This window comes from Acanthaster planci, linkage group LG04 (genome assembly GCF_054643075.1).
Source record: "Acanthaster planci isolate LZ-2023a linkage group LG04, COTS_SCS, whole genome shotgun sequence".
Classification (NCBI taxonomy): domain Eukaryota; kingdom Metazoa; phylum Echinodermata; class Asteroidea; order Valvatida; family Acanthasteridae; genus Acanthaster; species Acanthaster planci.
In genome coordinates this window covers 7,308,512-7,336,162 of record NC_141780.1, presented here as the reverse complement: position 1 = coordinate 7,336,162, position 27,651 = coordinate 7,308,512, and the positions used below count along the sequence as shown (strand labels likewise).

The 27,651-nt window shown below is 41.8% G+C and overlaps 2 protein-coding genes across 2 annotated transcripts; one reads left to right on the top strand and one right to left on the bottom strand.

Annotated features, from left to right (window-relative positions):
* Window positions 1-6,659: 6,659 nt before the first annotated feature.
* Window positions 6,660-9,926, top strand: LOC147799338 (echinoidin-like). The gene has a single exon (XM_087135864.1). The coding sequence runs from the start codon at window positions 6,744-6,746 to the stop codon at window positions 7,326-7,328; it is 585 nt and encodes a 194-aa protein (XP_086991990.1). The 5' UTR covers window positions 6,660-6,743; the 3' UTR covers window positions 7,329-9,926.
* A 453-nt stretch (window positions 9,927-10,379) lies between these two features.
* LOC110987734 (protein DD3-3-like) lies at window positions 10,380-27,037 on the bottom strand. The gene is made up of 14 exons (XM_022250749.2): window positions 26,883-27,037; window positions 24,558-24,772; window positions 21,755-21,832; window positions 20,808-21,000; window positions 19,943-20,125; window positions 18,927-19,119; window positions 18,386-18,549; window positions 17,386-17,632; window positions 16,469-16,531; window positions 15,778-15,935; window positions 14,893-15,036; window positions 14,202-14,273; window positions 13,628-13,799; window positions 10,380-12,325 (listed from the first exon to the last, which is right to left on the bottom strand). The coding sequence occupies exons 2-14, from the start codon at window positions 24,702-24,704 to the stop codon at window positions 12,133-12,135; spliced, it is 2,007 nt and encodes a 668-aa protein (XP_022106441.2). The 5' UTR covers window positions 24,705-24,772; window positions 26,883-27,037; the 3' UTR covers window positions 10,380-12,132.
* Window positions 27,038-27,651: the final 614 nt, after the last annotated feature.

The window sequence follows — 27,651 nt, the reverse complement described above, 5'->3', positions numbered from 1 at the left end:
GCCCAGAATGATCCCGTTGATATTACAAGATCCGGGTTTAGCGGTTTCAAACTGTAACACGGTTTCCTGTGAAGGGCTACAGTGAACCAAACTTGTTTACCATCACCAGCAGTCTCCACCAACCTGTTTAATTAATGTCAGGTATACGGTCCCCGTGGCGTACTTTGAATAGTTCTCCAAGCTCCAATTGGGTTTATTGCAAAACAGCTGAAATGTTGAAACTGTTTTCCATCACAAGATGGCCGTTCGACCTCCGTTTTTATAAGAGTGAATATATTCTTGTCTTAGGTTAGGAGGTATTTTTTAAAACCAGTCTCCAAGCTTTTTCACCCTTAAGAAAGTCCTCGCCCCGCTATCCAAGAAACTAAGAAAGGTGGTACTACCATTTCGAAAGTGCTGACTCTCTAAAGCCCTGAAACGTGTTGAAAGGAGGGGGGTTAGTAGTTTAACAAGCGTGATTCTTGGAAACGGACATTGAAGCATCAATCTCCCAATCCGGTACTTGAAATCACATTCTGATTAAATCATCTCACCGCTGTTAAATCGCAGAATAAAAAAGTCCTAAAGCGAAAATCTCAAAACAAAAAACAAACACCAAGACGAAAATAAGGCCTAAAGCCTACTTCCCCCTCCCCCCAAAAAGGAAAGTGAATTGATTCTCTCATCATTCAAGGAAGAATTCAAACTCTCCCTGATAAATGATGAGCTCATCATGTGCAATTTTCTTCAAACATCGCACTTTCAAAGCTGCCACATACATGTACATACTGGATAACAGGTGGTACGAGAAACAAGACAGACCTATTTAGGTTTGTTAGCTTTCTTTTGAAGGCAGCTTTTCATGCAGTTTCTGTTGTAGTTCTTCAATAGAGGGACAAATTAATACCAAGACGTTTGACTGTTGTTCAGTTCGTCACATATTGCCTTCCATATTGATGATAGAGACAGGCCCTGTGTTTGTTTAGAAAAAGGCCTTTCTTATCAGTTTGAGTTCATAAATGTAAAATTAGACACTTCCCCACCGCAAAGAACCTTCAGCAAATTTCAGGACTAGCTTTTGTTGATCTTGAAACATCTGTTGCTTTCGCCCTCTCAAACGATGGGTACATTAATTTTGAACGCCTGTCGGTTAATGTGCTTTGCTTTTTGTTGTGCCCAATTCTGCCCGTCGTCCGGCCGAGGAGCACTGCCGGGAGTTCTTCACCCGCAACGGCCAGGGGCACCTTGTGTCCATCCACACTGCAGAAGAGAACAACTTCCTGATTCAGATGTGGCAGACTCTGGTCCCAAGAGAAGAAAATTACGTTAATACCCACGTCTGGCTCGGACACACTGACCAGACGAAGGAAGGGACCTTCTCCTGGAGTGACGGGACGGGCTTTTACTACCAGGCATGGCGTGACGGGCAGCCGAACAACAGTGGGCAGGGAGAAGACTGTGGCACTTTTTGGAACCACGGCAATGTGATAGGATGGAATGACGATCGATGCAGGGCCACCTTGCCGTACATCTGCAAAATGCCCATTAATAAGGAGTAAATCGAAGGAAACCTGAAAAGTGGCCACAACCAGCATCACTGCATCTTTCCATTATGAACTTGAAACAACGACTCGGTACAACGCACACTGGCAGATGAAGGACCACGTGACACAAAACCAGCCATGCCAAGGAGTTGTGAAAAACACACCCAATGAACACCGTGCGTCCGTGAACAGAAACGCGGCGACAGCCATGTAACAATAGTATCGTGCTATTAATTGCAGGAACACTTTTGATTCAATACTTATCTTTTTCAAACTTTCTCAGTGGCATGAACGATAGTTCATCGTTTGGAAACTCCTTTGCAGTGGAGGTGTTGCTGACGAGAGCTCTGCAATAATTTGATGAGATTTCATATCAGAATCAATCTACCTCTTTGAATTATCGACGGTTCCCCACATTAAGTTACCAACGTCTATGTATTTTATTGACTCTTTATAAAAATAGCTTTAAATGCACTTGTTTCAGGTTTATGATCAGATATATACGTTATGGATGGTGGTTCACTTTTTAAGTCTTTGCATTGCGTGTTTGGTTTTGTATGGTTTACTGCTGTTTGTTTATTATTAGAGTAGCTATAGCGAGAATTATCGAAACGCATATATGCATGTACTAGGCACTATTTTCAATTATACTTTACATTACTGCCTTTACATTGGCACATCGCACCCAGACAGTCCATCACACTACTTGCAAGTAACAAGGAACTTGATATACTCACCGAATTACTGAAGAAATGTACCCTGAAAGCAAAGAAATTTGATTGACCAACGGTTAGCGATTTTAAACTGGGAAGTTTAAAAAGACCCAACTGTCCTTTACACAATGGGCGCTCGTGTAAGCTAAATACTTTCCCCTCTATTTGTGGAAATTCCAGATACCGCAGCATATGATTTCTGTTAATTTTTTTTAGTCCTGGCTCAACTTGAGAAAATGTATGGACGTCGCTTTGCCTCATTTCTGTGAGCTTCATAGAATATCTTAGACATCTTCGGTAATCTAATTCATATGACATATGTCTATGCAAATTTCCTAGAACTTTTGCCCACCTATTCAATAAGAAAATCGTTTACGGTAAAATGTGGGGCGAAATGCCATGGACATGATCATTTAATTTGTCTACTCTCCGAGGTCAACTGCTAATCTCCAGGAATGTGGAAGAACAAGGCATGTAAAATGGCCTAAATAAAATATTACTAGAAATTCCAGGTATTCTGAAATTTTCGAAGACATATATCGTTTAGTTTAAACGTAGACGTAGAGTGGTCATTTAGTTTAAACAAGTTGATTGATTAAATCATATTCTGTTAGGAATTTAGAAGCATGAAAACGTTGTCTTTGTGTAGCTCTTTTTTAAGGCTTTAATATGCAAGCGAATGTGATGGGTTTATTGTTCTCTTCAACCATTGTTCCGCCTTGGGCATCTTTAAAAATATCCTCCAGAAAGAATTGTACACTCTGAGGACTACTACTTATAACGACAACAGCGTTAGGCGTCTTCTAAAAGCTTCTTCACGTGCAGATTTATTTTCAGAGAAACCGTACAAGCAAACAATGCACTGTAAACTGAACGTCCGTGTTCGTTGAGTTTAGACCGTTAAAAGAGTACACGAGGTGCATAAATTTCATGGTCATTTTTCTCTCCACTTTTTAGCATTTTGTAGCGCTTTCTTCAAAAACCCCTGCAATTTTAAAGAGCCAGATTATTTTGGACCATCTCACTGCCGGAGGGACCGATGTCCAATTTAATAAAAAACAATGTGCAAAAGCGCTCCTTTTCAGAACAATTCGGAAGTTCTGACATAAAGGAATAATGCATAGCGTCAATCACTGTGCACCTAGCCTGTTTTACCGGTTTAATGCCAGCCTATTGCCGCCAAGGCGTCCAACGACAGTGTAAGATGGTGTTGACCATTACACACCATTACCCACCTTACACTGTCGCCGACCACCTTGACAATGGACAGGTGAGCCGATTAACCAGGAAAAGTGTGTTGAGGCAGGCTTGCAAGGTGGTCAATTTGCATGATCATCATTCATGACGGGCCCCAGGTTGCAGTGGTGGCACGGGATGCTACATTACTATGCTATTTGGGATGCAAAGTATTTGAGTGGGAAATGGTGCATAAATTGGCTTAAAATGGGAACATCAGAGGCACGAATATCGCAGCAACGGTCCTAAAAAGAAATAAAAGGGGAGATTTGGGGTTTCTTTGTGTGATCTTTATGGTTTTTCTGAGTGGTAAGTATATATGATCCCAGTCATTTCCCAGATTTCTGTGCCAAGTGATAATAACATTAAAAAAGATATAAGCTTGCTTTTATCCGCAGTATTACTGTGACTAGTATAAGGCTTAGCGTCTTATTAAAAGTGAAAAAAATATAGAAAAGGAGACTACTGAGATGTACTGCATTTGCAGTGATACAATTGCTGCAAAAGTGTGTATATCGCTGCTCCCGCTCTTTCACAACAAAGTAAAACTAACATTTGGACGTCTGCTGACTTTTCCTCCCATGCTGATGAAGAAAACTGTCCTCTGCAGTGAAAATGCAGGCATAGCAAGAAATGCTGAGGAAGGATTGCGTCCGGAGAGTCCCTGCCCTACCGGTCACTGATGGGGCATAACGGGCCCACATTATTGTTTGAAAATGGGTTACTAAAATCTAGAACACTTACTCCAGTCCTCCGTTGTAGCTATTACATTGTACTGTTAACATAGTAATAGGCTTTCTTTGGAAAGGTTTCTAATGTCATTTAAGGAAACGTCAGCCTAGAATGATCCCGTTGATATTACAAGATCCGGGTTTAGCGGTTTCAAACTGTAACACGGTTTCCTGTGAAGGGCTACAGTGAACCAAACTTGTTTACCATCACCAGCAGTCTCCAGCAGTCTGTGTTGAGGCAGGCTTGCAAGGTGGTCAATTTGCATGATCATCATTCATGACGGGCCCCAGGTTGCAGTGGTGGCACGGGATGCTACATTACTATGCTATTTGGGATGCAAAGTATTTGAGTGGGAAATGGTGCATAAATTGGCTTAAAATGGGAACATCAGAGGCACGAATATCGCAGCAACGGTCCTAAAAAGAAATAAAAGGGGAGATTTGGGGTTTCTTTGTGTGATCTTTATGGTTTTTCTGAGTGGTAAGTATATATGATCCCAGTCATTTCCCAGATTTCTGTGCCAAGTGATAATAACATTAAAAAAGATATAAGCTTGCTTTTATCCGCAGTATTACTGTGACTAGTATAAGGCTTAGCGTCTTATTAAAAGTGAAAAAAATATAGAAAAGGAGACTACTGAGATGTACTGCATTTGCAGTGATACAATTGCTGCAAAAGTGTGTATATCGCTGCTCCCGCTCTTTCACAACAAAGTAAAACTAACATTTGGACGTCTGCTGACTTTTCCTCCCATGCTGATGAAGAAAACTGTCCTCTGCAGTGAAAATGCAGGCATAGCAAGAAATGCTGAGGAAGGATTGCTTCCGGAGAGTCCCTGCCCTACCGGTCACTGATGGGGCATAACGGGCCCACATTATTGTTTGAAAATGGGTTACTAAAATCTAGAACACTTACTCCAGTCCTCCGTTGTAGCTATTACATTGTACTGTTAACATAGTAATAGGCTTTCTTTGGAAAGGTTTCTAATGTCATTTAAGGAAACGTCAGCCCAGAATGATCCCGTTGATATTACAAGATCCGGGTTTAGCGGTTTCAAACTGTAACACGGTTTCCTGTGAAGGGCTACAGTGAACCAAACTTGTTTACCATCACCAGCAGTCTCCACCAACCTGTTTAATTAATGTCAGGTATACGGTCCCCGTGGCGTACTTTGAATAGTTCTCCAAGCTCCAATTGGGTTTATTGCAAAACAGCTGAAATGTTGAAACTGTTTTCCATCACAAGATGGCCGTTCGACCTCCGTTTTTATAAGAGTGAATATATTCTTGTCTTAGGTTAGGAGGTATTTTTTAAAACCAGTCTCCAAGCTTTTTCACCCTTAAGAAAGTCCTCGCCCCGCTATCCAAGAAACTAAGAAAGGTGGTACTACCATTTCGAAAGTGCTGACTCTCTAAAGCCCTGAAACGTGTTGAAAGGAGGGGGGTTAGTAGTTTAACAAGCGTGATTCTTGGAAACGGACATTGAAGCATCAATCTCCCAATCCGGTACTTGAAATCACATTCTGATTAAATCATCTCACCGCTGTTAAATCGCAGAATAAAAAAGTCCTAAAGCGAAAATCTCAAAACAAAAAACAAACACCAAGACGAAAATAAGGCCTAAAGCCTACTTCCCCCTCCCCCCAAAAAGGAAAGTGAATTGATTCTCTCATCATTCAAGGAAGAATTCAAACTCTCCCTGATAAATGATGAGCTCATCATGTGCAATTTTCTTCAAACATCGCACTTTCAAAGCTGCCACATACATGTACATACTGGATAACAGGTGGTACGAGAAACAAGACAGACCTATTTAGGTTTGTTAGCTTTCTTTTGAAGGCAGCTTTTCATGCAGTTTCTGTTGTAGTTCTTCAATAGAGGGACAAATTAATACCAAGACGTTTGACTGTTGTTCAGTTCGTCACATATTGCCTTCCATATTGATGATAGAGACAGGCCCTGTGTTTGTTTAGAAAAAGGCCTTTCTTATCAGTTTGAGTTCATAAATGTAAAATTAGACACTTCCCCACCGCAAAGAACCTTCAGCAAATTTCAGGACTAGCTTTTGTTGATCTTGAAACATCTGTTGCTTTCGCCCTCTCAAACGATGGGTACATTAATTTTGAACGCCTGTCGGTTAATGTGCTTTGCTTTTTGTTGTGCCCAATTCTGCCCGTCGCACGACTGACAACGTGACGACGCACGACGCACGACTTCCCCCGGCGCCCGCGGGCGACGGCAGATATGGAATTCCATGTCAAGGAGATGGGACAGGTAAAATGACGAATGGGGATATAACATTGTTTCAAAAATCCAAGGTTACTAAAAACTGGAACACAGTTCCTGCGTTCTAGCCGTAATGTTGTTTTTATGAAGTCAGGTTTCTTTATAATGGTTCTACACAGTGTCATTTCCGGAAATATCAGCGCAAAATGGTCCGGTTGGCATAACAAAGATCTGGATTAACCTGAAACACACATGCAACTTGACGCGATTTAGGGAATTGGTAAAAATCTATAAAAGGAAGCACAGAACGCACAATGGCAATCTTGGTTCCTCTTCTTAAGACAAAGGTGAAGTTAACAGAGCTTGACAAAGTACGTAGCGTTATGGCTGCCCGACAGATTTCGTGCACAATGCTCTTCCTTATCCTAGGCTTGGCTGCCGGGGTTGATCTGGACTGTCCACCCTTCTGGACTCGCTTCGGTGACCAGTGTTACCGTTTCTTCGGTCCACCCAAGGCCTGGCATCCGGCCGAGGAGCACTGCCGGGAGTTCTTCACCCGCAACGGCCAGGGGCACCTTGTGTCCATCCACAGCTCTGCAGAGAACGACTTTTTACGGCAGTTGTGGAACACCTCAGCGGTCCCGAACACAGGGCCCATACGGCGCTGCGTCTGGGTCGGTCTCCACTACCGGGAAAGTGAAGGAAGCTTCGCTTGGAGTTGGAGTGACGAGGCGTCCATGAGCTACGAAGATTGGGGGAGCAGTGAGCCGAACGGTGGGGGGCGAGGGGAGGACTGCGGCGGTTTGTGGCGTCCTAGTGGCACGTACACTGGATGGAATGATTACAGATGTGAGGAGACCCATCCTTACCTTTGTAAAATGCATGCTAACAAGATGTAAAACGGAAGAGCAAACCAGTTCAAGAGCAACTCTAATGAAAACATGTTTTCCTTACAGGTGCTCTTTAAGTAACAGTTACAATAATCCAGTGTGGAAACAAGCACAAGGATGCAGACACTTCATAATGTTCAAACTTTTTCGGCTGAAGGCCTATGCAAGGGACGACTTCCGATTTTGCAACTACGAACCTACTGCATTGCCGCGTCATTTAAAAATAGGTCTGGAAAAAGGCCTGTCTTATCCACATTGATGTAAAATCGATAGTCCACTTCCTAGTAGAACCTTCAGTAGCTTTCAGGAATATTGGTTGATCTGGAAACATCTTGAGAAATATGACTTTTCGGTGCCTTGAGGCTAAAACTGGTTAATACTTGGCACGAAAACAAACACAAACGCACATTTACGACGCAAAATTACAGATTCCCGCTGCCAATTTGCGAAAGTTGAACCCATTTCAACTTGAGCGAAATTTTACTGTAAATCTTTGTGACTTTGTGACGCTTCGCTTTCACATTTTAGAATGAACTGGTCTTAGCTCAGATAGAACTTATAATGCTATACTTTGACTTAACAGGTTTTATGAGATTAGAAGTTAATAGTGTGTACCGGTACGTTCCTTTGTGAATATGCTGTATTATATTATCAGTATATCATATTATTATTACGCTGTTATTTGATGGAAAAAATGTTGTGTAATCAGCATAATATTTAGCCAGAATTACATTAACGATATAAAAAATGGTTTGAGACGCTTGTGTGTATTGTTTCAGAACTCCCGCACATGTAACAGTTCATCGGTTCACTTTCAGGTATATTTAGCGCTATTTTTTGCTATCCGAAGAGTTTAAGACGACTCGAAGTAGAGAAATTTCATGCTAAGGTTCTGGGAACTTCAATTGATTCGAAGGTTTCACACGACTCCAATCTCTTCACGACGGGCTTCTGGGTCCGTCATTAATTTCATTGAACAATAACGTTTGGAGCTGCATTTCTTCGTGTCTTTATTAAGTACGGACAATAGGAATGGAAATTCACAAAGTTAAGGTAGAAAATTGGAAGTTAATTTTGAAAGTCTTTAAAAGCTGACAGTTTATTGCAGTGTAATGTTAGCGTTAATCTGCTTGTTAATGGAATAACAATAGGATCAAAAGATGATACGCATGTACCTAATTCACTCAATTATGTTTCATTATCTCATATTGCCGCACTTTGTAAATCTCGATTCAGTTTCTTTGAATTGATTTTGCAAGAAAATGAAGAAAACAAACACAATTCATAATGTGCATTAAAACTTCATCCAAACTATCATGATGTATCATCAAACTATCAATACATGTATGCTCGTACTTTGAAGAAAAAAATTGCATGGCAGTGTAGACCTATCGACGACTTGTTTTGGCCCATGTGAGTGTTCAACTTTACGTGCAAGCCTGTAGACAGTCAACAAAATCGCTATAAGAAAGTTGTGTAGACCTATCTACGGTAAGCGATTCGTTTTAGTGTACTTGCATGCATAATGTGATAACATACTATATTCCACATACAAAGTGGGCACTGTGCCTAGGACATACAAATAAATCGAGGGGGCTATATCGCAAGTTAGAGAGCTTGCTAGAAAACCACAGTGCCATCACGGGCCGTACCAACAACCACAAGACAGTGCACTAGATAGCTTTCAGTATCATCCTTTTTCAATTTTCAGCAGCTTTAAACTAGAGTACATGGCTTACACAAACAGATCACATTTTAATATATGCATTGTACAGCTTGCCATCAAGGGAATTGGTGGACGGAGCAGCGAGTAACCGGCGACGGAAATAGTGACAAGATAGGCCTAGATTTTTCGAAGTTCGTTTTAGGAGTTACAATTTGTTGTTAAGAGTTTGTAATGGTGATAGTCCGTAAAGATTACGTAGATTATTAATTAAGGCCAGTCGCTTGACTTGACCAGTTAATCGCGCCAAGAATCACTCCACATTCCTCAACGGTGGACTTGCCACAGGAATGTCCGGTTGAAGTTAGTGGCTCAGGAATTCTGGTCTTCGTCGGATTCTGACCAAGGACGTGGACGCGGCACTCGGCTCTTCCGTTATGCCAAGGTTTCAGGCATACCTTTGGACCCAATGAGTGCCCATCGACAGGGCTCACTAGCCTTGTTGGTTGCTGGCCGTAGCTCCTCTGGCTTCCCGCCATTGACCCGTCTCCGTGTCAACCCGGCCAACCTATATCACCACCTTCCTCACGCACCACGCCCAGCAGCCGTGCCCGCTCAACTAGACGCATAGCCAGTAACCCGCCTGCCGGCTCGGCCACCTGTCCACCGTCCCACACAGTTCAAGTCCGGATGTCGGAGTCGCCGCAAGTTCACCAGCAAGATCAAGGCAAGAAGTCTATCGTGACTTTCCGTTACCCGGCCGGCGGCCGTCTAGGCTCAGGATTCCACCCGTGGAGGTACCTCCCCTCACACAGCCATGGCAAGCCACAATAATTTATTTACTTTATAATGTATAAATTCATTTACCCTTGATTTATTAGTCAAAGAAGTGTCAATTAATTTGAGTGAAAAGGATTATAAACATATCGCTTTCCCTTATCAAAGCCTTGATTCTGCTCCTGAATTCTTGGAGTGTTCTTTTCCTTCTGATCTATTTATGTTGAGTCTTACTTTTGGAGGCGGCTTCGTAACAGTTTGTTTTGGGAGAAATAAATTCAGACCTAAAAATGTATATCTCATGGAAAATTAAAACAAAAATTTCTCATCAAAAACTTTATCCAAAAATCTACCTCGTAAAAACGTTTCAAAAAGAAACGTTTCTAAATATAGATCTCACAAGAACAAAATGGCGAACATATGTCTCCAACAAACGAACTTTCCAAAATTCTTTAAAAAAAAAAAGGTGGAGAAAAATACACTTCGTAAAAACGAATTTCGAAAAAATCTACTTTCACAAAAACGAACTTGAAAAATACACATACACTTAACTTATTGAATAAATGTACCTGATGGTACTACAGGGCTTTCGTAAAGTAACGACCACAAACTAAAACAGATCTTTGTAAGTATTTGCTTTATTCAATCTTCCTCCAAAATGTCTGAGCCAGCAGACTTTACATGTATCCAAAAATACCATACACTGAAATCGTGTATTTTAGAGAGAGCATTGCTTGAGGGTGGTTTGCTTTTAACAATAATACACCAGTTGTGAACTGTGATAAGCATTCCTTGGCAGTTTTGTAGGACCTGACCATGTAAAAAATGTTGACCTTTGTATACATGTACACCGAGACTGAACATATCTTCAAAGTTCCTGATATCTATCAACTACATGTAAACATTAGAAAACAATCCAGCATACAATGCATCAGGAATACATTTCACCAAGAAATTCCCACTGCCACAGTACTCATTACATCTAATAAACATGGTGACAAACAAAAATGAAAATATATTACTTGTATAAATCACAAAAAATTCCCCTCACGGGTAGTACATTCCAATTTGTACTCACAGCTAAAAGGCTACAAGTATAAACAAATCCATTTTCAGTGTAAAAATATGTAGTAAAAACGGTATACAATATTAAATGCTGATAAGTGTTACAAAGTAGGAATGGAATGTTTATAAATCTATACATTTATTGCAAACCGTGACATTGAAACAATTTAGAAGGTCATGTACAGTAACTCTGATATGAAAGACACACAATTTAAATAGGCACACGTGAAAGTGCTAAACTTAACATGTTCACAACTTGAACTAGATGAAGTGACCTTAAATATACAGATACAAATCACAATAATCACAAATGTTGTATCTTTATTGTCATGGGTAGAGAGGTCTATTCATGAAGTTAGTGAATGATACAAATCACAATAATCACAAATGTTGTATCTTTATTGTCATGGGTAGAGAGGTCTATTCATGAAGTTAGTGAATGATACAAATCACAATAATCACAAATGTTGTATCTTTATTGTCATGGGTAGAGAGGTCTATTCATGAAGTTAGTGAATGATACAAATCACAATAATCACAAATGTTGTATCTTTATTGTCATGGGTAGAGAGGTCTATTCATGAAGTTAGCGAATGCCAGCATCCCACTTGAACTACACCTCCAGTGAGAAAGGGAGAGACTGGCAGTGTGAGATAAGATACGTAATGGGGGGGGGCACACTTCCATCCACGGTTAGGACAGTCAAGTGCTCATTAGCTCCCACCAGGGTTTCCCATGCCTATTCAGGCACACGGTTGCCCAGCTCACTTAGTGTTGGAGTCAAGTCGATTGCATGTTGACAAGACCTGTCTTTCATGAGGCTGGTCACCAGAAGCAGGTGGGACAATTCCAAAAGCAATGCATTTTATTCATTTTATTTGGAAAAACCATGTGACTTGGCTTAAGACTAACATGACTTGTGATGGACTCGACAACACTCTTTGGTAACAATCCCAGTCTTTTGGGCAAATATTGCCATCTCAAAAAACTAAAACAAAAAAAGTGAAATTTTAGTAATTTATAATTTGGATTACTGTGGCTACTAACACAGGCTACAAGGCTAGTTATTTAAAGGAAATGTGATAAGACAATAAAAGCACTATGAGCATACATTCATGATAAACTTTTATCTTTGACCATGTCGGCAATGCACTTGGATTTTCTTTCTTTCCACCTCATCCTCATTGGTAGTCCAGAGGAAACCCTTGCTCCCACATGCAGAGCAGCGCTCATCAAAGCCATAGCATAGTTTCATTTACGGAGTGTCCAGTGGGGATCAGGTGCCGGCCCGCTGTGGCTGGAGCACTCCTACTTGATCATCAGCCGCCCCTTCTGGCTGCGGTTGCTGAAGTTGTTGTTGCGGCTGCCCATGTAGAAGTACTCGCCCTTGGCAAACTGGACCAGGGCGCCCTCGTAGGATGCCGGTGCATTGTTCAGCTGGTTGTTCAGCTTGTTCTTGTTCTGGACTGATTCGCCCCTGCAGGTGGCAGCCTCCATGCACCTGTTTTCCGAGGGAAGACAACATTTGTTTTAAGTTATCCTAGTGGTAAAAATATTACCTACATCTGGTGATAGGGCATCTGCAATGGCTGCTCCCAAGTTATGAAAGGCCTTGCCATGGCACATACGGAGCAAACAGGGTCTTGCCGTTTTCAAAGGTAAAACTTGCCTCTTGAATGTGACATTTGCACGATGATGTTGTGTTGCAAGATATGTGATTTTTATCGGTTTCATCCATTAGGTTTTATTATTTTTCAATTTAATGTAGGTTTAGCTGTAATCTCGTAATTTTAGGGTCACCGTGTCCGGTTATCAGCTTTCGTATAGTGCAGGTTGGGTTAGAGGCATGTGTCTCCGGGAAAGATCGAGACATCAGTGATGCCAGCAGGGTTAGGTCTAGGTAAAATTGATATCTCTGGCGGTGGAACAGTCATATCCCCACACTGCAGTTTGGGTTCTAGCGTAGTGACATAACATTACTTAAATTCTAATCTTGTTTAATTCTATCCAGTTAATTCCTTAACTTGTACCCGTACTGCACTTGGTCATTTTATGGAAACAGCGCATTATTATTTATCAATTATTACATGTATTATTGTTATTATTTGCCACTCGTCAATGAGCTTGTTCAGTGTTTCAGTAGACCATGTAAATAATGAAGTGCATCCAAGGTCATTCGGTCTAACTCATGCACCCATGCCTCGCTTATGAAACATCAAGTCAGCTCATTATCATAATATGACACTGTATCTATTTTGCCCAAACACTGCTTGGCTGCATTAATCTGTCCAATGTTTCTAATCTACCATAAGCAAAGATGCACAATCATGCCAACTCCCCTGGGTTCTCATTTCAGTAGGAATACACAAGAGAACAGCTGCTGTATCACCCTTAATGTGCCACTCTCCTTCTATGATGTGTTTTACCAAACTTAAAGTGCTCAAAATTACAATCTAAGAAATGCGTACCTGTACTTCACAAAGTTACCCGGACCTATTCTGAGACACCTCCCTGCCCAATGCACGATTTTCAAGTCCCAACCAATAACAGCAGACTTGACATTGATGTTCAAGATGGGGAAAGAACACAGATTCGATTTTCGTTAAAACAGAGCCAGCAGCACAGGCTAAAAACTTATCCTGGATTCTCCACGAGGCCATAATTTGATTTTCCCTTCGCACGTCGGAGAGTTTACACAACGTGGGCCAGAAAGTTACTAGGCCCAGCAGCACGGCAGTTTAACACAGCCCCCAAAATACTCTCATCTCAGAAACTAAACAGTATAATGCCGTGACAGACTTACTGGTAGTAACCAGAGCTGCCAGCATTGACTGCCAGGTCCATGGGTGCTATGTTGGCATCCCCTGTGTATATCCACCTGACCTGCGCCCCAGTCCACATGGTGGTCTGCTCAAAGGGCATGGGGAAATTGTCCAGCCTGTCCTGTATCTGTACAATGTTGGAGCGATCCGTGCCTGCAATACATGGGAGGAACAAAAAAGACTGGTGTGTAATAATGTTAGCAAATAATGAATGTCTCAATCCCACAACTGCAAACGCGTCCTCCAAAAAGGATTTAAAACCGTTCTCACGTTATGCCTCGCCATCTAAATTTCAGGCTACAAGGTTCATGCATTTTGACAATTTTTTCCAGACTGAAATTGTTACCCTGCACTTTGGACTAGCTCTGTGAAAACACCCACCAGTCCAAAAGCACTACTTTGCACAAGGACAGAACGTTTGCCCTTAAGTTGAAAAATGGTCTCTTGGAAGCATGTACAGGGTGCTGAACCATGAATCACTCCAAGTGAAGTGTATCGCTTGCATGTGGCTCCCTTGTGGGCCAACCCTTCAAGGGGTCCGAGTGGCGTTCTTACCTCCTCTTCCTTCGCCAGCATCCCCCGTCTGACCATCCCCTCCAGGTGCATTGTTGTTGTGGGTGTTGGAGCCTGCACATACGAGACCATCAGGAAGAACAACTTCAGGCATCCGGTCACATAACTTTTAAAAATTTGTCTCTCACCAACAAGCATAAACGGGCGCCTACCACTGATTGGCGTTTCGCAAGTGCACAGTAATGAAATGAACGTACGCAGAATGTTAGAGGCAGAGTTGGAACCGGAAGTCCATCACATGTCCAACATATTAAAGTAATCCATTTCCAAGCCTCAAATCACAAGCTGTTTATATAAACTATGGCACAAGTCATTCACTAGACCACTCATATTGGTAAGTGACAAAGAAATGCTTTTGACTGGACTTGTGGAGGAAAAAAGGACCTGATGGACTCCACTACTACACAGGCTAAAGGTTGGATAACAAAGAGATGTTTGCAGTGAAGACATCCACTTAGGACTGAAGAAATAAGCCGAGTTGTAGGCTGCCAAAACGTCCTAGTCCTTATGGCTAAACCTGCAAGCACAAGGGGTCAAATTAAAGCCTGATTTCTGATCTGTTCATCTAATTTTCACACACACATGGTCCATCAAAGTCAACTGGGCTCGGGACTGCACGCTGAGCAATTACTTGGTTCAACTCAAGTGCGCCCGTAACTCCCTCTTCACCCACCTGTCCACTGCATATGGACGAGATCTCCTTCGTTGATCTCCAGGTCGTTGGGGATGAAGTCGTACTCAACGGCCGGGTACACTTGAACAATGTTACCCCGCTTTCCCCGCACGTTGAGGTTGTAGATCTTGGCCGCTGCCATGTCTGTGTGTGCAAATGGGATTGGGCGATACATGCAGGTGAAGAAATTGTCAATTATCCTACGGCACATTTAGGAGAAATGATAAATGTCAGAGGCACACCCACATCCACACCCATACAGAACCATACAAATTACTATTCCCAGAAACCTGCTCCACTGTCATACTTATGAACTGGCAACTGCAAACATGGAAACTACAAAAATTATTTTACATGCCAACGCATGAATATGAGACATCAGGGCACAATTTCCACTGCCAATTTACCTAAGTTCCAAGCAGTAAACTTCACAGCCGATGATTTGGTTTCATGCATTTGTCCACATGCACTGAACATGATTGCACCCTTGAGTAATTTTGGGGCAGTTTAGCCAGAATTGGACAGAATGGCTGATGAATGCTTGCAGTTGTCTGAGCAACTTGACAGCCCACTGAAAGGCGGAACACTAGGTGACATCACTGCTACCTGCAAACCACAGCTCTTACTGCCAAGGGCGGCAATTAGGCAATTATGATGCTGCATTGGAAAGTTTTGGTTATGGCTAGGACGATACTCAACCATTCCAACTGAAGAGTTGACTCCAAAGCTGGATCGAGTTAATCTGAATGAGGTCCAACTCCGCCATAACATGCCATCTTGTAGTGAAACAAGAACTATTTCACATCAAGTACAACGGGGGTATTTCCTTCATTTTCTTGATATGATTCAACCTCTCTTATTGTGATTTGTGATTGAGTACAATACCTGGGACATTGGGGCGCTGCCGTATCAGGAAGGCGTGGGATCGGTCCTGGAAGGTGCGGCCATACTGGGCCGTGTTGATAGCCAAGCGCAGGGCCAGCCTGTCAGCGCCGATATCCACATATGGATTCTGCTGAATAGGAGACAGTACGCCAGCATTTCTGTGGAAAGAAAACCGTTTGGGATGTTCTCAAAGCACACGTATTTACTGGAGCCAATGGTAATGAGTCATGTGTGCCCAACGGACTCATACAAATTTCCTATTCTCACGTTCTGTGATGTAACTAAGGATGGAACTTCCGATAGAGCACCCTGGGGGGCGAGCATGTTTTCAAGGGGTCAATGAAAACAAGTCAACTGTGGCTGTTACAAAGGTTGAGTACATTTCAACATTACAAAAGAGGAGGCACAAGTTAAAAGGGGGGGGGGGCTGCCTTCTCACATTGCACAATCTACAGAATGAATCGGGGTCAATCTGCCCTACCATGCAGCGGCGACATTTTACTGTCTACAACTGGAAGCGTTTTTCCTACTGAAAAGCAAGTACACGTGGCCAGGGCCATTAACGATGGAAGGGCACAAGAGCAATGCCCCTCCTTTACCCATTCACAAAGCCAACTGTGATGATCACTGCACCATTTGAATTAAGCCTGCACAATGCTACAAATAAATGGGACATTAGACCTATACTCACATGTCTTGATTTTGACTGGCATCGGTATTGATGGGATCGTAGTCATCCGTGGTCATATTGTATCTGCAATGGAAATTATACCCAAGAACATGTACATGTATGACTGACTTTTTCCATTCAAAAATTAGCAGCAGTTCTGAGCAAGAAATGAATTTCAGGAATTTCCTGCCTTTCAAAACCATTGGCATTTAACAGCCTTTCCATGTGCTTGAAAGATGACCACCTTTAGACATGATCTGTTCAAGACGCGTGTGGCATTTCTTGCCGCATCAATGTCTCTTCTTGCTTGTACAAAACCAACGGGACATGAGGGGTGAGTATAACTGTATTATATCACACTCACGTACACCCTATGTGCTAATGTATGCAGGAACTATCATGCCATGATTAAATTTCCTCTGCCAGGTGCTTGTAGAAAATCATGGGTTTACAAATCCTCCCGCACGGACAGGTTAAATTGTGAACTATGATAGAAAAATACCCTTATATGCTCGAACCAGTTTCTGTTATGTGCCACAACTGGGAATTGTAATCAGAGAGGCCAAATACCTCACCACAGTGTAATCAAGCTGACAGTCTATGCAAACCTTTCAGGAAACAGTCATATGTCAACTGTAGATCTGTTGGAAATGTTGGAATAAAAAGAATGCGATGGTGCCACGCCATCATATGGGGGCATGTATATTTCAAAGCGTCCTCACTGGATAACAGAAAGCTCATTTGTGACAGTCAAGATTTGGAGACATTTTTCAACCCAGCGCCTCATGTCTGATACACTTGAGAACTTGACATCACCACTTGCAGAGAGGCCATGAACTTGAAAAAAACAAGATCAATCTGGTCTTCTGACCTTTGATGATATGCTGCAAGCCTACGGTATATACATGTAGATGTTATTATAAGTCTCTGAAGTGTACCTCAGTCGCATGACGCATCGCTGATCATTGCCAGATGGGAAGTACGGTATGGTCCACTCATAGCGGCTGGCCTTCCCGCCTCTGGTGTTGCCCAGGTGATTGACGCGTGTCCAGGGTGCTGGTTGGCAGTCTGGAGGGTCCAGGGCCACAAGGCACTGCTCAGCCGTTTCTCCCTCCGGCCGGCCCCAGACGTACCGTACCCCATCGGTTCCAGACCTTGCTTCACAGGCTGCCTCGTTGTTATACTCTGGAAAGTGTACGGTACATGAACATGGATGGTTTATGGACCCAGTCAAGTAACAGTGTCTGGAATCTTGTGCTTTTTGGTGAAAATTTAGACTTATAAAAACAAAAACCAAAAAAAAAACAGCGGTTAACTTTTTGATACAGTTTAAGGTCACAAACAGTGATTCACAATGGTCATTACCATTGTTTTTTTAACACCTGACTGTCATCTCATATATCAAACACAAGAATGTCTTCAATACAGCAGGGCATTTCTTTGTAAGGAGGATACAATGTACATGTACACTGCTTTCTTAGATTGCTCTTAACTCATTTGCTCAAATCAGCCAGTTTGGTTGGAATGGCATGGATTTTTAAGACTGTGCCAATTCTTGGCAGTCGATTCTCTTTTCACAGCTTATCCTCCAGCTAATCTGCTTAATCCATAATTTTCAGATTAACCTGAAAATGGCATTTTGAAATGCATGCACAGTACAAATGTACATGTACACACTACACATGTACATGTACACACCTGGATTGATCAGTTATACAAGAGGAATGGTTGCCAACAGATGAAGTCTGAAACCCTGTAATAAAACCTATACAGTTGAAGAGTGCGTAAACTTTTGAGCAAACCAGTACAAAGGACGTACATGTGCATACACAGAATAGAATCAGCATACTATCACAGTGTCCTTCTATGCACATGATTTCAATGAGTGCCATAGTTGGGGGCGGGGCATTTTGATCAAACCCAACAGGAAACACATACGGGGAGCTTTTTCCAGGTAGTTCGTGAAAGCCAGCCACTGGCCGCCATTCTCGGTGCAGTCAGCTTCGTTGTTCCACCGGGACCAGTGCTTGGCTTGACCGTTTCCATAGGTTTCGACGCACTCGTACTTTGTCTTGACATTGAAGCTCTCTGACTGGTAGAACCTGTTCATGTAAAAAAAATAAATATTAAATAAAATCTTGGGCTTGACTTTCTGACGGTATAAATCCTAAATCAAGGAATATGTAAGAGATCATTAAAGAAGTCTCCTCCCTAAATCCCATATCCTGAGATAGCATAATGCTAAGTTAACATTCCTGGGATCCCTGCATTGGTGAGCATGCATTCCAAATATCAAGGATGGGAAGTCTAGTGTATGTGAAATGCAAGGTGGAGATGTCAGCACTCAGGTTGACACAGAATAGTGATTCTACTGAGTCGATCTATTCAAATTGAACTGTGGTTAGAACAAGGGTTTGATTATTTTCCTGTGCAACAGGAATGCTCTCCAAGCCTTCTGACATGAGCCATGGCCACTTACTCGCACAGACTCATATTACTGACGAGGAGGGCCATGTCCCTCCAGGGGGAAGGGTGCCAGTAAGGGTAATAGTCCCTCTCTTCGGGGCACTCGTAGCCACGCCGGTTGCCATTGGGGTTCTGGCGGGTGTAGATGGCCGAGCTGTAGCCATTGCCGTTGTTGGTTTTCAGCTTCTGGTCAGCTGTGAACAGCCCTGGAAAGAGAACAGCCGGTTCAGAGGATTTAATTAGCTTCATGAAGGGTTCCAAAAGAAATCTGAAAATCAAATTCCATGCCTTTTCCAGGTTTTTCCAGAACTAAAAGAAAAGACAATCTCCATGATATTTCACTTACTGAGAAAAGACTACCACAGTAACTAAAACTTTATTATTGTACTTTCACATCAAAAACAGGCCTTCAAAAATAACCCTTGCATGATCTTGATTTCCATGACTTTTCCATGACTTTTTTCTTAGGACAAGATTCCTGGACACCCTACTTCCTCCCCCCATATCCCATGTTCTTCCTGGGAAATGTTTTTTCCAGGATTTTCCATGACAATGGTAACCCTTTTCATGTAGAGAGTACGTAGATAGAGACGTAGATAGAGATGACGTGCCCAATAACATTCTACCATGGCAAAGTTGCCAGTCTTGTCCCCCCCGCTGCATGGTGACCTTTACGCTGAATCAACACTAAAGCTTTCCCTCATTATATTGTACAAGTATGTACGGCAGCCCACCGCCATGATGAGCGCCACTACACCAAACATTCAGAAATACCAAACATTCTCCTGATTTTGCACCGGGAACCAGCATAACAGTTGAAACAATGCACGTCACACATGATTCACCTTGCATGTGCTGCAAACATAATATCATAGTTTCACTTCGTGGTTCATCTCCGAGGGAGAACACAAAAAGGCAAAGAATTCAAAAAGAAAACTGTAAATTAAAGTGGCAAAATCCACTGAATTCCATGTGATTTATTTGTGTTGTTTTGAGTTGAGTTGTTGTTTAACCTTGATTTACTCTTACCCATGTTGCGTTCCCTGTTGTAACACTTGTCATACCAGTCCCAGGTCTCGTGCAGGCCGCGGTCATCCCTCACAGCGTTGTTCTTGCGGTTGTTGGCCTGATTCTGGTTTTCGTTGAGGTTGTTGATGCGCTGGTGGTTCTGGGTCTGGGTGGTGCGTCCGTTGCGGATTGTGTCATCATCACCTGGGAATGTCAGAAGGACACACGATTAGCACATGCCGTCCAAAGATTAGTCTTTTAATTACTACTTTTCCCCAAAAACCCCAAACACAAGCAAACTAAAAAAACCTGGTTTTGCTCGGTTATCAATGGATTCGAATAGAGCTGACTTCCACAATGCTGACTCAATCTCAAAAATCCATTATAGAGCGTAACTTACGTACATGTACCGGTATGTGTTACATAAAAAAAAGCCCATCATCTCGTACATAAGAATGAAACAACAGGCTACCATACCTTTCTGTCAAGATTTCCATAGAATCAAGTAGTGCAGTTATGAACAATGCTGCAAACTGTACATGTACCGTACATGTTTCTCTCAAAGTGCTATTAAGTATTATCACACACCGTATCAGAGCACCAAACAAGGCCAAATACGTGGTTTTCACCAGAAACGTACATGTACCAAGGTCACATGAGAAAACACTCTCAGTCGCAGCTTTAACAGCAGAAGTACAGACACCAGATTAAAAAACAGGAGTTTGCTTAATTGAGAGGCTTTCACCTTGACATCTCTTACATTTGGTCAGACCACCTCTGCTTTCTGGGGGTTGGGCAAATTAATGATACAAATGATCAGACAATGTCCGACAGTGGACCGTAGGTTCACGCTGTGCTTCGCGTCATTAATGCATGTCTTGATTACCTGTTGCAGTAGCTGCATCGTCTTGGCACATGTACTGCAAGACGATGTTACAGTTGAGCTTGTGGGGGTCGGTGTCTTCGTCACCCCCGCAGCCGTGCTGATTGGTCCATTCCACGGTCATGAGGCTCTGTCCCTGGCCGGTCAGCTGACCATTGGCGACCATGGTCTTGTAGGGACCACTCTCAAAATATTTCTGTGGAGGCCGGGACAAGTGCAAGGAACATGTTTAAACAGCAGATACCTCGCACACAGCAACAACTGATGATGCAAAGGTCAGATGGAAAACACAAGCAACAGCAATCTTGTGGAAAGACAGTATTTCATCATTTTCCTAAATACATATATGTCACATATTTGCACAATGAAAGTAAACAATCAGTGTCATAAGTTTGTGTTACAACAAAGAAAACTCTCTGACTAAAAGCAGTTGCAATGGGTTTAAAGGATCACACTTACAGGTACATGTACATAGCTGTTGAAGGTAACACTTTGAGTGGGAATAGGAAATTTTGAGAAAAGATTCAACATTCACATTGATATTTCACAGGGTGTGAAAAGAATTTCCCACGTGGGTGAAAATGTTTTCCTGCTTCTGTGAAAAAAGCACTAGAATCGTTTAGGGAAAAGTTTTTCACATTTTGTGAAAATGAGAATGACTTCCCTTGGAAGAGAAAAAATGCGAAGATAATTTCTTATTCCAAGTTATTTGGAATGTACCGCTACTGTACATGAACATGTACCTGTACATATAGTGTACATGTACATGTACACCATGGAGCAAGGAACAGGTTATCAGGCAACACCAGATTATGTCTTACAAAGATCAGAAGATAACATGTATTATATAGGTAACCTTCTATATACATGTACATCACATACAATGCAGAACCACAGTCAGGCCAGCGGGGGCCTGCATACATGTACTGGTGCATGAATCTTGTACTTACCATTCGATACTGCTGATCTTCATTGTTGGATGCTTGGCTTGTTGAATCGCCCACATTGTAACCACCTCTGTTGTTATTCTGATAAATCAAATCAGGGTGGGAAAAAAGACACAAAATTACCGAAGACAATCACTACATGTATGTGTAGACAAGCAAACATGTACACTGCACAGTAATGTACTCCGGTCCCATGGCATGTTGACTGTGCACTGTACATGTACGATACCTTTTGTACATGTACTTGCCCCACAACAAAAACCATCCCCAAGAGGCACCTTAAATTACTGGTACATGTATGTATTGCTCATTTTATGCCATCGCCTTGAATTTGTACCACCTTTGCTCTACACTGTACAATGTGTAGGGCAGGTTACAGGTACGTAATCGGTGTCTTCAGGAGGTAGAGAAGGACTTTGATTGAGACAGGTGTCCCTCCAAAGCTAAGCTTTAACAAGGTGCAACGCAAGGGCGACTGGCTTGTTGACTTGTAGTTCTGCACTATAGAGGACGTTGAAGGCTCCACACTACATGTAACCCCCTAGGCTCCTGCACTAGAAAGCATCCTGAACCTCACCAAATCCATAAGGTTCATGTACATGTCTATGTACCGGTACTTGTACATGCAGGTTACTGTACCAAACCTGATAAACTCCAACAGAATGAGCCCGTTGGAGTTTGAGTGATATGGTTTGGATGGGTCTATGCAGTATAGGATGACTTGCACTGAATAGTACCAAACCTGACAAAATCAAGCATAGTCCAACAATTGGTACAGCAAGCCAGACACTGCACATAGTGGCCCGTGTGTGTCCCAACTCACACAGAATCCAACACCATCTCCCTGGGCCTTTCATCCTAAGTCTCACAAAATTCAACAAGAAGTTCATCAGGTACGGTACCAAATCTGCCAAAATCTCACAAAACCTGCTGTTGGAGTATGGCAGGTTTTGGGCAGTTAAGGAAAGATACACATTTCTCACTATCATACTATGATTTTAAACCCCACTCATTTGCATGTACTACAGGTATGACATGTACATGTATGGTACAATATACAGAAATCCTTTCAACTTGGGTAGAAATCTGCTACTGCTTGTTGGGGTAAACTGTTTGGGTTTTCCCTCTCTGTCTCTCTAGTAGTATCTCTCACTTTTTGCAAATTAGTGTGTCCTGCAATAACACTTTGATAAAAACAGTCTGTTGGCATTATTTGTGTCACAGCAGTACATGTACATATAGATGTCAACTGTTGACACACAATATCATTTTCTGCCAAAGAAAGTCATCACTAGCATCATTTAACCTACAGGTACATGTACATGTACACTGTCCATGTGGAACACGTCGCTGGTTGCACTACAAAGTCTTGTGTACCACTGAGTCACGTATTTCCCATAAACTAAACATGATAAGACAGTCTGTGCTGCAGCAAACTATCGAGATGAACAGTACGTCAGTTTGAGATGCAAACAAAGACATGTACATGTACATTCAACAAAAATAAAAAGTGGTGCGGGCAAATATTGCAATTCTCTTCTGTGTATGGCAGCATGAGAAATGCTTTCGGGCTGCTCAGTGAAAAGGAATTCCTTTCCTTCAAAATGGCAGAAATTGCAAGCCTGTATCAGCTCTCAATACTTCCAAAACCCTTTGAAGGAATAAAAAAAAATCGACAAACTAACAACCCAAAAACGGCAACAGTACAAAAGATCACTTTTGCAATGAAGCACAATAAATTTGGCAATTTCCTTATTCTCAGAATCATTTCACATGAACAACCCATTTCCTGTTTTTACACCAGGTGCCCAATAACCATGACGAGAAGTACATGTACCAAGGACTGCCTGTTGTATAACCTACAGTTCCACGTAAGGACATGTTATGCACTGTTACAGTGTGTGTACTTCCTTAAAATACATGTGCATGGCTTCTTTGTCAAGGTAGTAGGAAAGAACCAGGAAGGAGAGACGTCAGAGCTTTAATATCCTTTTTGTTTGGAACAATTATACATCGTGTACGCTGATGATTTCCTTTGAAATGAACAGTTAATCCTCAAGGAAATTCACCAGAGCAGTTATCTGTAGCACCTATTTACAGGTGTTTAATTCTGAAACTTTACTTCCTTGTTGACGGAATGGCAGGATCATCATGTGTGTACCTGCTGTCCCCTTGTTAACACTGTGGTTACATACCATATACCTGAACAAAGGCTACAAATGACAATTGACCTGATGCTGTTTTGCCTCAGATGGTAACCCTATGGAATTTGGTGCATTGGGTTTGGCTTGTCTCAGATTCTGCGTGCGCATCCCATGTCCAGTTTATTTCACATGCTGCATTGACGTGATTCTACTGCTTTAAAATCAGTTGGTATCAAGTGGCCCAAGAGAGATTTTACAACATACATGTACACATGTAGCTCCACCTCCAATGGAGATCTCCTAGTCCTACTAGTGGACAACCAGTAGCCAAACAGATGGGAGAACCCAGATTTGGGTACAGTGCCTCATATACATACATGTACCCGTGCACACCCATACATGTATGTGAACATGTATCTCAAATGTACAAGTGCAGGAACTCCGCATGTTGAAACACATTTGTGGTTGACGTGGATAGCCAAAACACTATGGGGACAAATTGGGGGGGAGGGTTAATGGGCCTTGTGCTCTTTCAAAAATACTAAAAATGATAATAAATAATTTTTGCCTTCTTGTGTTTGTGCACTCTGACAGGGGAAAAGGGAAATAATGTATAATTCAGGGTGGCCCGTAACACCAATTGAGGTTTCTTTACCGCTCACCTGGGAGTCAAACATTCTGTTGCCATTTTGGCGATTGGCAGATCTTTCGTTAAGTCTGTTGTTAGATCCTCTTGGGTTGTGCATGTAGACGTCTGCCTTAATGCAGACAAACACCACCAGCAGGAACACTGCTACACAGCGCATCATGATTATAGTTGCGTGCCAGACACTATTGAGATTGTACAGTAGGATCTTCCACTCTTCCTGGATATTGCCTGAAATTTGACACAACTGATGTTGAAGTAATGATGAAATTGCATCCACGGAATATCCACGGAGTATTTTCTACAGAAAAAATGCAATTCAGCCTTTAGCTGCAATATTTCTGTTTTTAATAAACCAATAATAATACATGTACTGCACCCCACCCGCCCCACACACTAACAACAGGAGAAAATCTACAAAATCACACTCAACAATGCATGAAACTACCAATATTAAGTTTTCACAATTTCAAAGGAATCAGTGGCGATACTTGAGTTATCTCTACAGACTTCTAAGGAGACACCATCACTCCAGTAGCACCACAACTGCTATGGTGCCTACCACTTGGGGCAGAACAGACTGGGACAGCAACATAGTTGGCCATGCCCAACTCCGGTTCCCCAGTAGAACTGGACATAATAACATCTACGTGTACATGTAAATAATTGACGTTCTGTGAAAACTAGCCTTTGGAGAAGTTTTTGCATTACTGTTGGGTTTAGGTTGACAAAATTGCTGTTTCATATGGATGTCACTACATTCTACTGATTTTTTTTTTCACATCAAGTGTTTATTTCCAACTAAACCTCACCTGCCTCATGAATGCAGTGGACAAAGTAGGAATGCAAAAGGTGTACATGTACGGCCTTTTGAATGTATACATTGTGTGTACTGGTTATTAGTTTGTATAATGTTATAAAACAGCTCACAAATTGTGTGAAGCTGTTACAGTGTATGTACCAGACAATGGTATGAAGTGAAAATATGTATCAGAACATGTACCCGTATACAGGTAGTTGAACATTAATACCCCTATAAGGCTATATGTTGTACATAAATGTACACGAACGAGTTCAACCCTGCAACAGTTTACTTCACATTTAGCAAGAAGATTTTATCCTTGGCAGTTTGTATGCTTATCACAAAGAGCCTGACATGTACATTTGTGTACATGTACCAGTGTGAGTGGAACACGGAATAATGTAGTGTGTCTGTGTCCGGTATACCACTCGGCCTTTAATCAGTTGATGCGCATTATTATACGGGCCTACATGTATGTCTGCAACCACGCCAGCTTTGAAATTTTGCAGTACATTTCGCAGCTGTGTTTTGCTTTTAGCATAAAGCGCAATGTGCCGAGTTAGAATAAAGCATGGAATAGTGACTGATTTGATGTGAAATGTGCAATACATATAGTTATATATGTCACACTGTTGTTGCCATGGATCAACTAATCATACTTGAGAGTCCAAGTTTGTCTGGAGATGTTCAATTTAAGATTAGCAATTATAAGGCCATTTAAAATTAATCAATGGTCAGGTTCACCGACAGCCCGTCCAATTTTCACACCTGCCCTGTTTTTGTAATATTTTATTATTTTCACATGTGTGTTTTCCTCCAAAAATGGACTTTTGAGACAAACTTCTCACCAAGTAAAGAGGAACAGCCATGTTGAATACAAGCAAACAGCCAAATGTTTTGTGTGCACAATTTAAAACGGCAAGATTTTGCTATTACAACCCCTGGTTCTGTCCTTAAATAAAACTTTTGCTGAGTTCAAGAACACTCTCTGAGTTCTGATGTGCGTATCTAGTGTTAGAAATTACATATATATATATATATATATGTACATAGGCCTATTTAGGTGTGTATAAGTCAATTTCCAGTATTGTTTTAAATTTGGATGTATACATCATAATAACTGACAACGGAAAAACTTCAACCCTAAAACCATGCTAAACCCAACGATGTCCCACAGTACAGTGTCACTGGTCAGCTGGTCACTTTCTGTGGGATTTTGTTGATGTAAGTGCTGAACAAAACAAGACTAAGAGGCCTGTTGTCATGGTTATTCTAGTACTGCTTGCATGTCTACCAGTTGGATTTGGTCGGGTTCACACTTTCTCTGTCAACTGTTGGATTCGGTCAAGTTCGCAGGGTCTATTTAGGGATGAAGGGTTTCTCTCCATGGTTTATCTTATGATGGAGAAATTTCTCCATAGGCCATGTACAACGATCTTACAAATAGGCCTACTACTGCACAAACTGAAGGGACGAAGTCGGCTTAGCCTTATGTGTGCAACACTAGTTAACAAGACGGTGAACCAAGACTGTACTTACAAACTCTGTCCCCTTCGTCTAGTATGCCATCACGGTAGTGATGCAGTCAGTTGGCAGTGATGATGACAGTCGCCAAAATACCTCGAAGTTCGGATGTCAAGCTCTCATGCATCGGAGCCACCTGTGCCCAATGTTGATATGGATGAGTAATTAGTACGTAGTACGCAAGCGCTTTGCAAGCCAACCAAAAAGTAGTTCCAGCGCAAGCTGGGTGCCACTCAGGCTTCCCAAATAAGGATTTATTTTGTTCACCGACATATTACTGACGCATCTTTCCTTTTTATAGCCCCATGTTTAAATTAACAGAAATCATTACTCCCGCACTGAACAATTAGTTTTAGGAGTGACGACAAAATACGTTTCAATTTGTTACATAAACCTGGTTCTGAAGCAAGTTTGTGGTATTCTAGGCCCTACGGAAGGAGACCAAAATTAATAAGCTAGATACTAATTTAAGGTAGATTGAAAAGTTCTTGAATGTACCTTTTTAAATTGAAATATGTGATTTTGAGGAACTTCGTTTTTGCTTCCTTTGGTTTGGCATGTTTGGAATGAAGTAGATCCCACATTTCCTGGATGTTGGCAAATATTTGTCATATTCTAAACCAAAAAGAGGATATGAGGGATCGTTGAAGTTGTTAATATAAATTGAATCATATGCCTTGTTTAATGTTACTACTTCATAACATAGAGAAGTAAAACAAAAGTTTCAGACGTAAGCGTGACAAAAATACTGCGGCGCAGAATTGCACCCCTCTTTCCCCCTTGT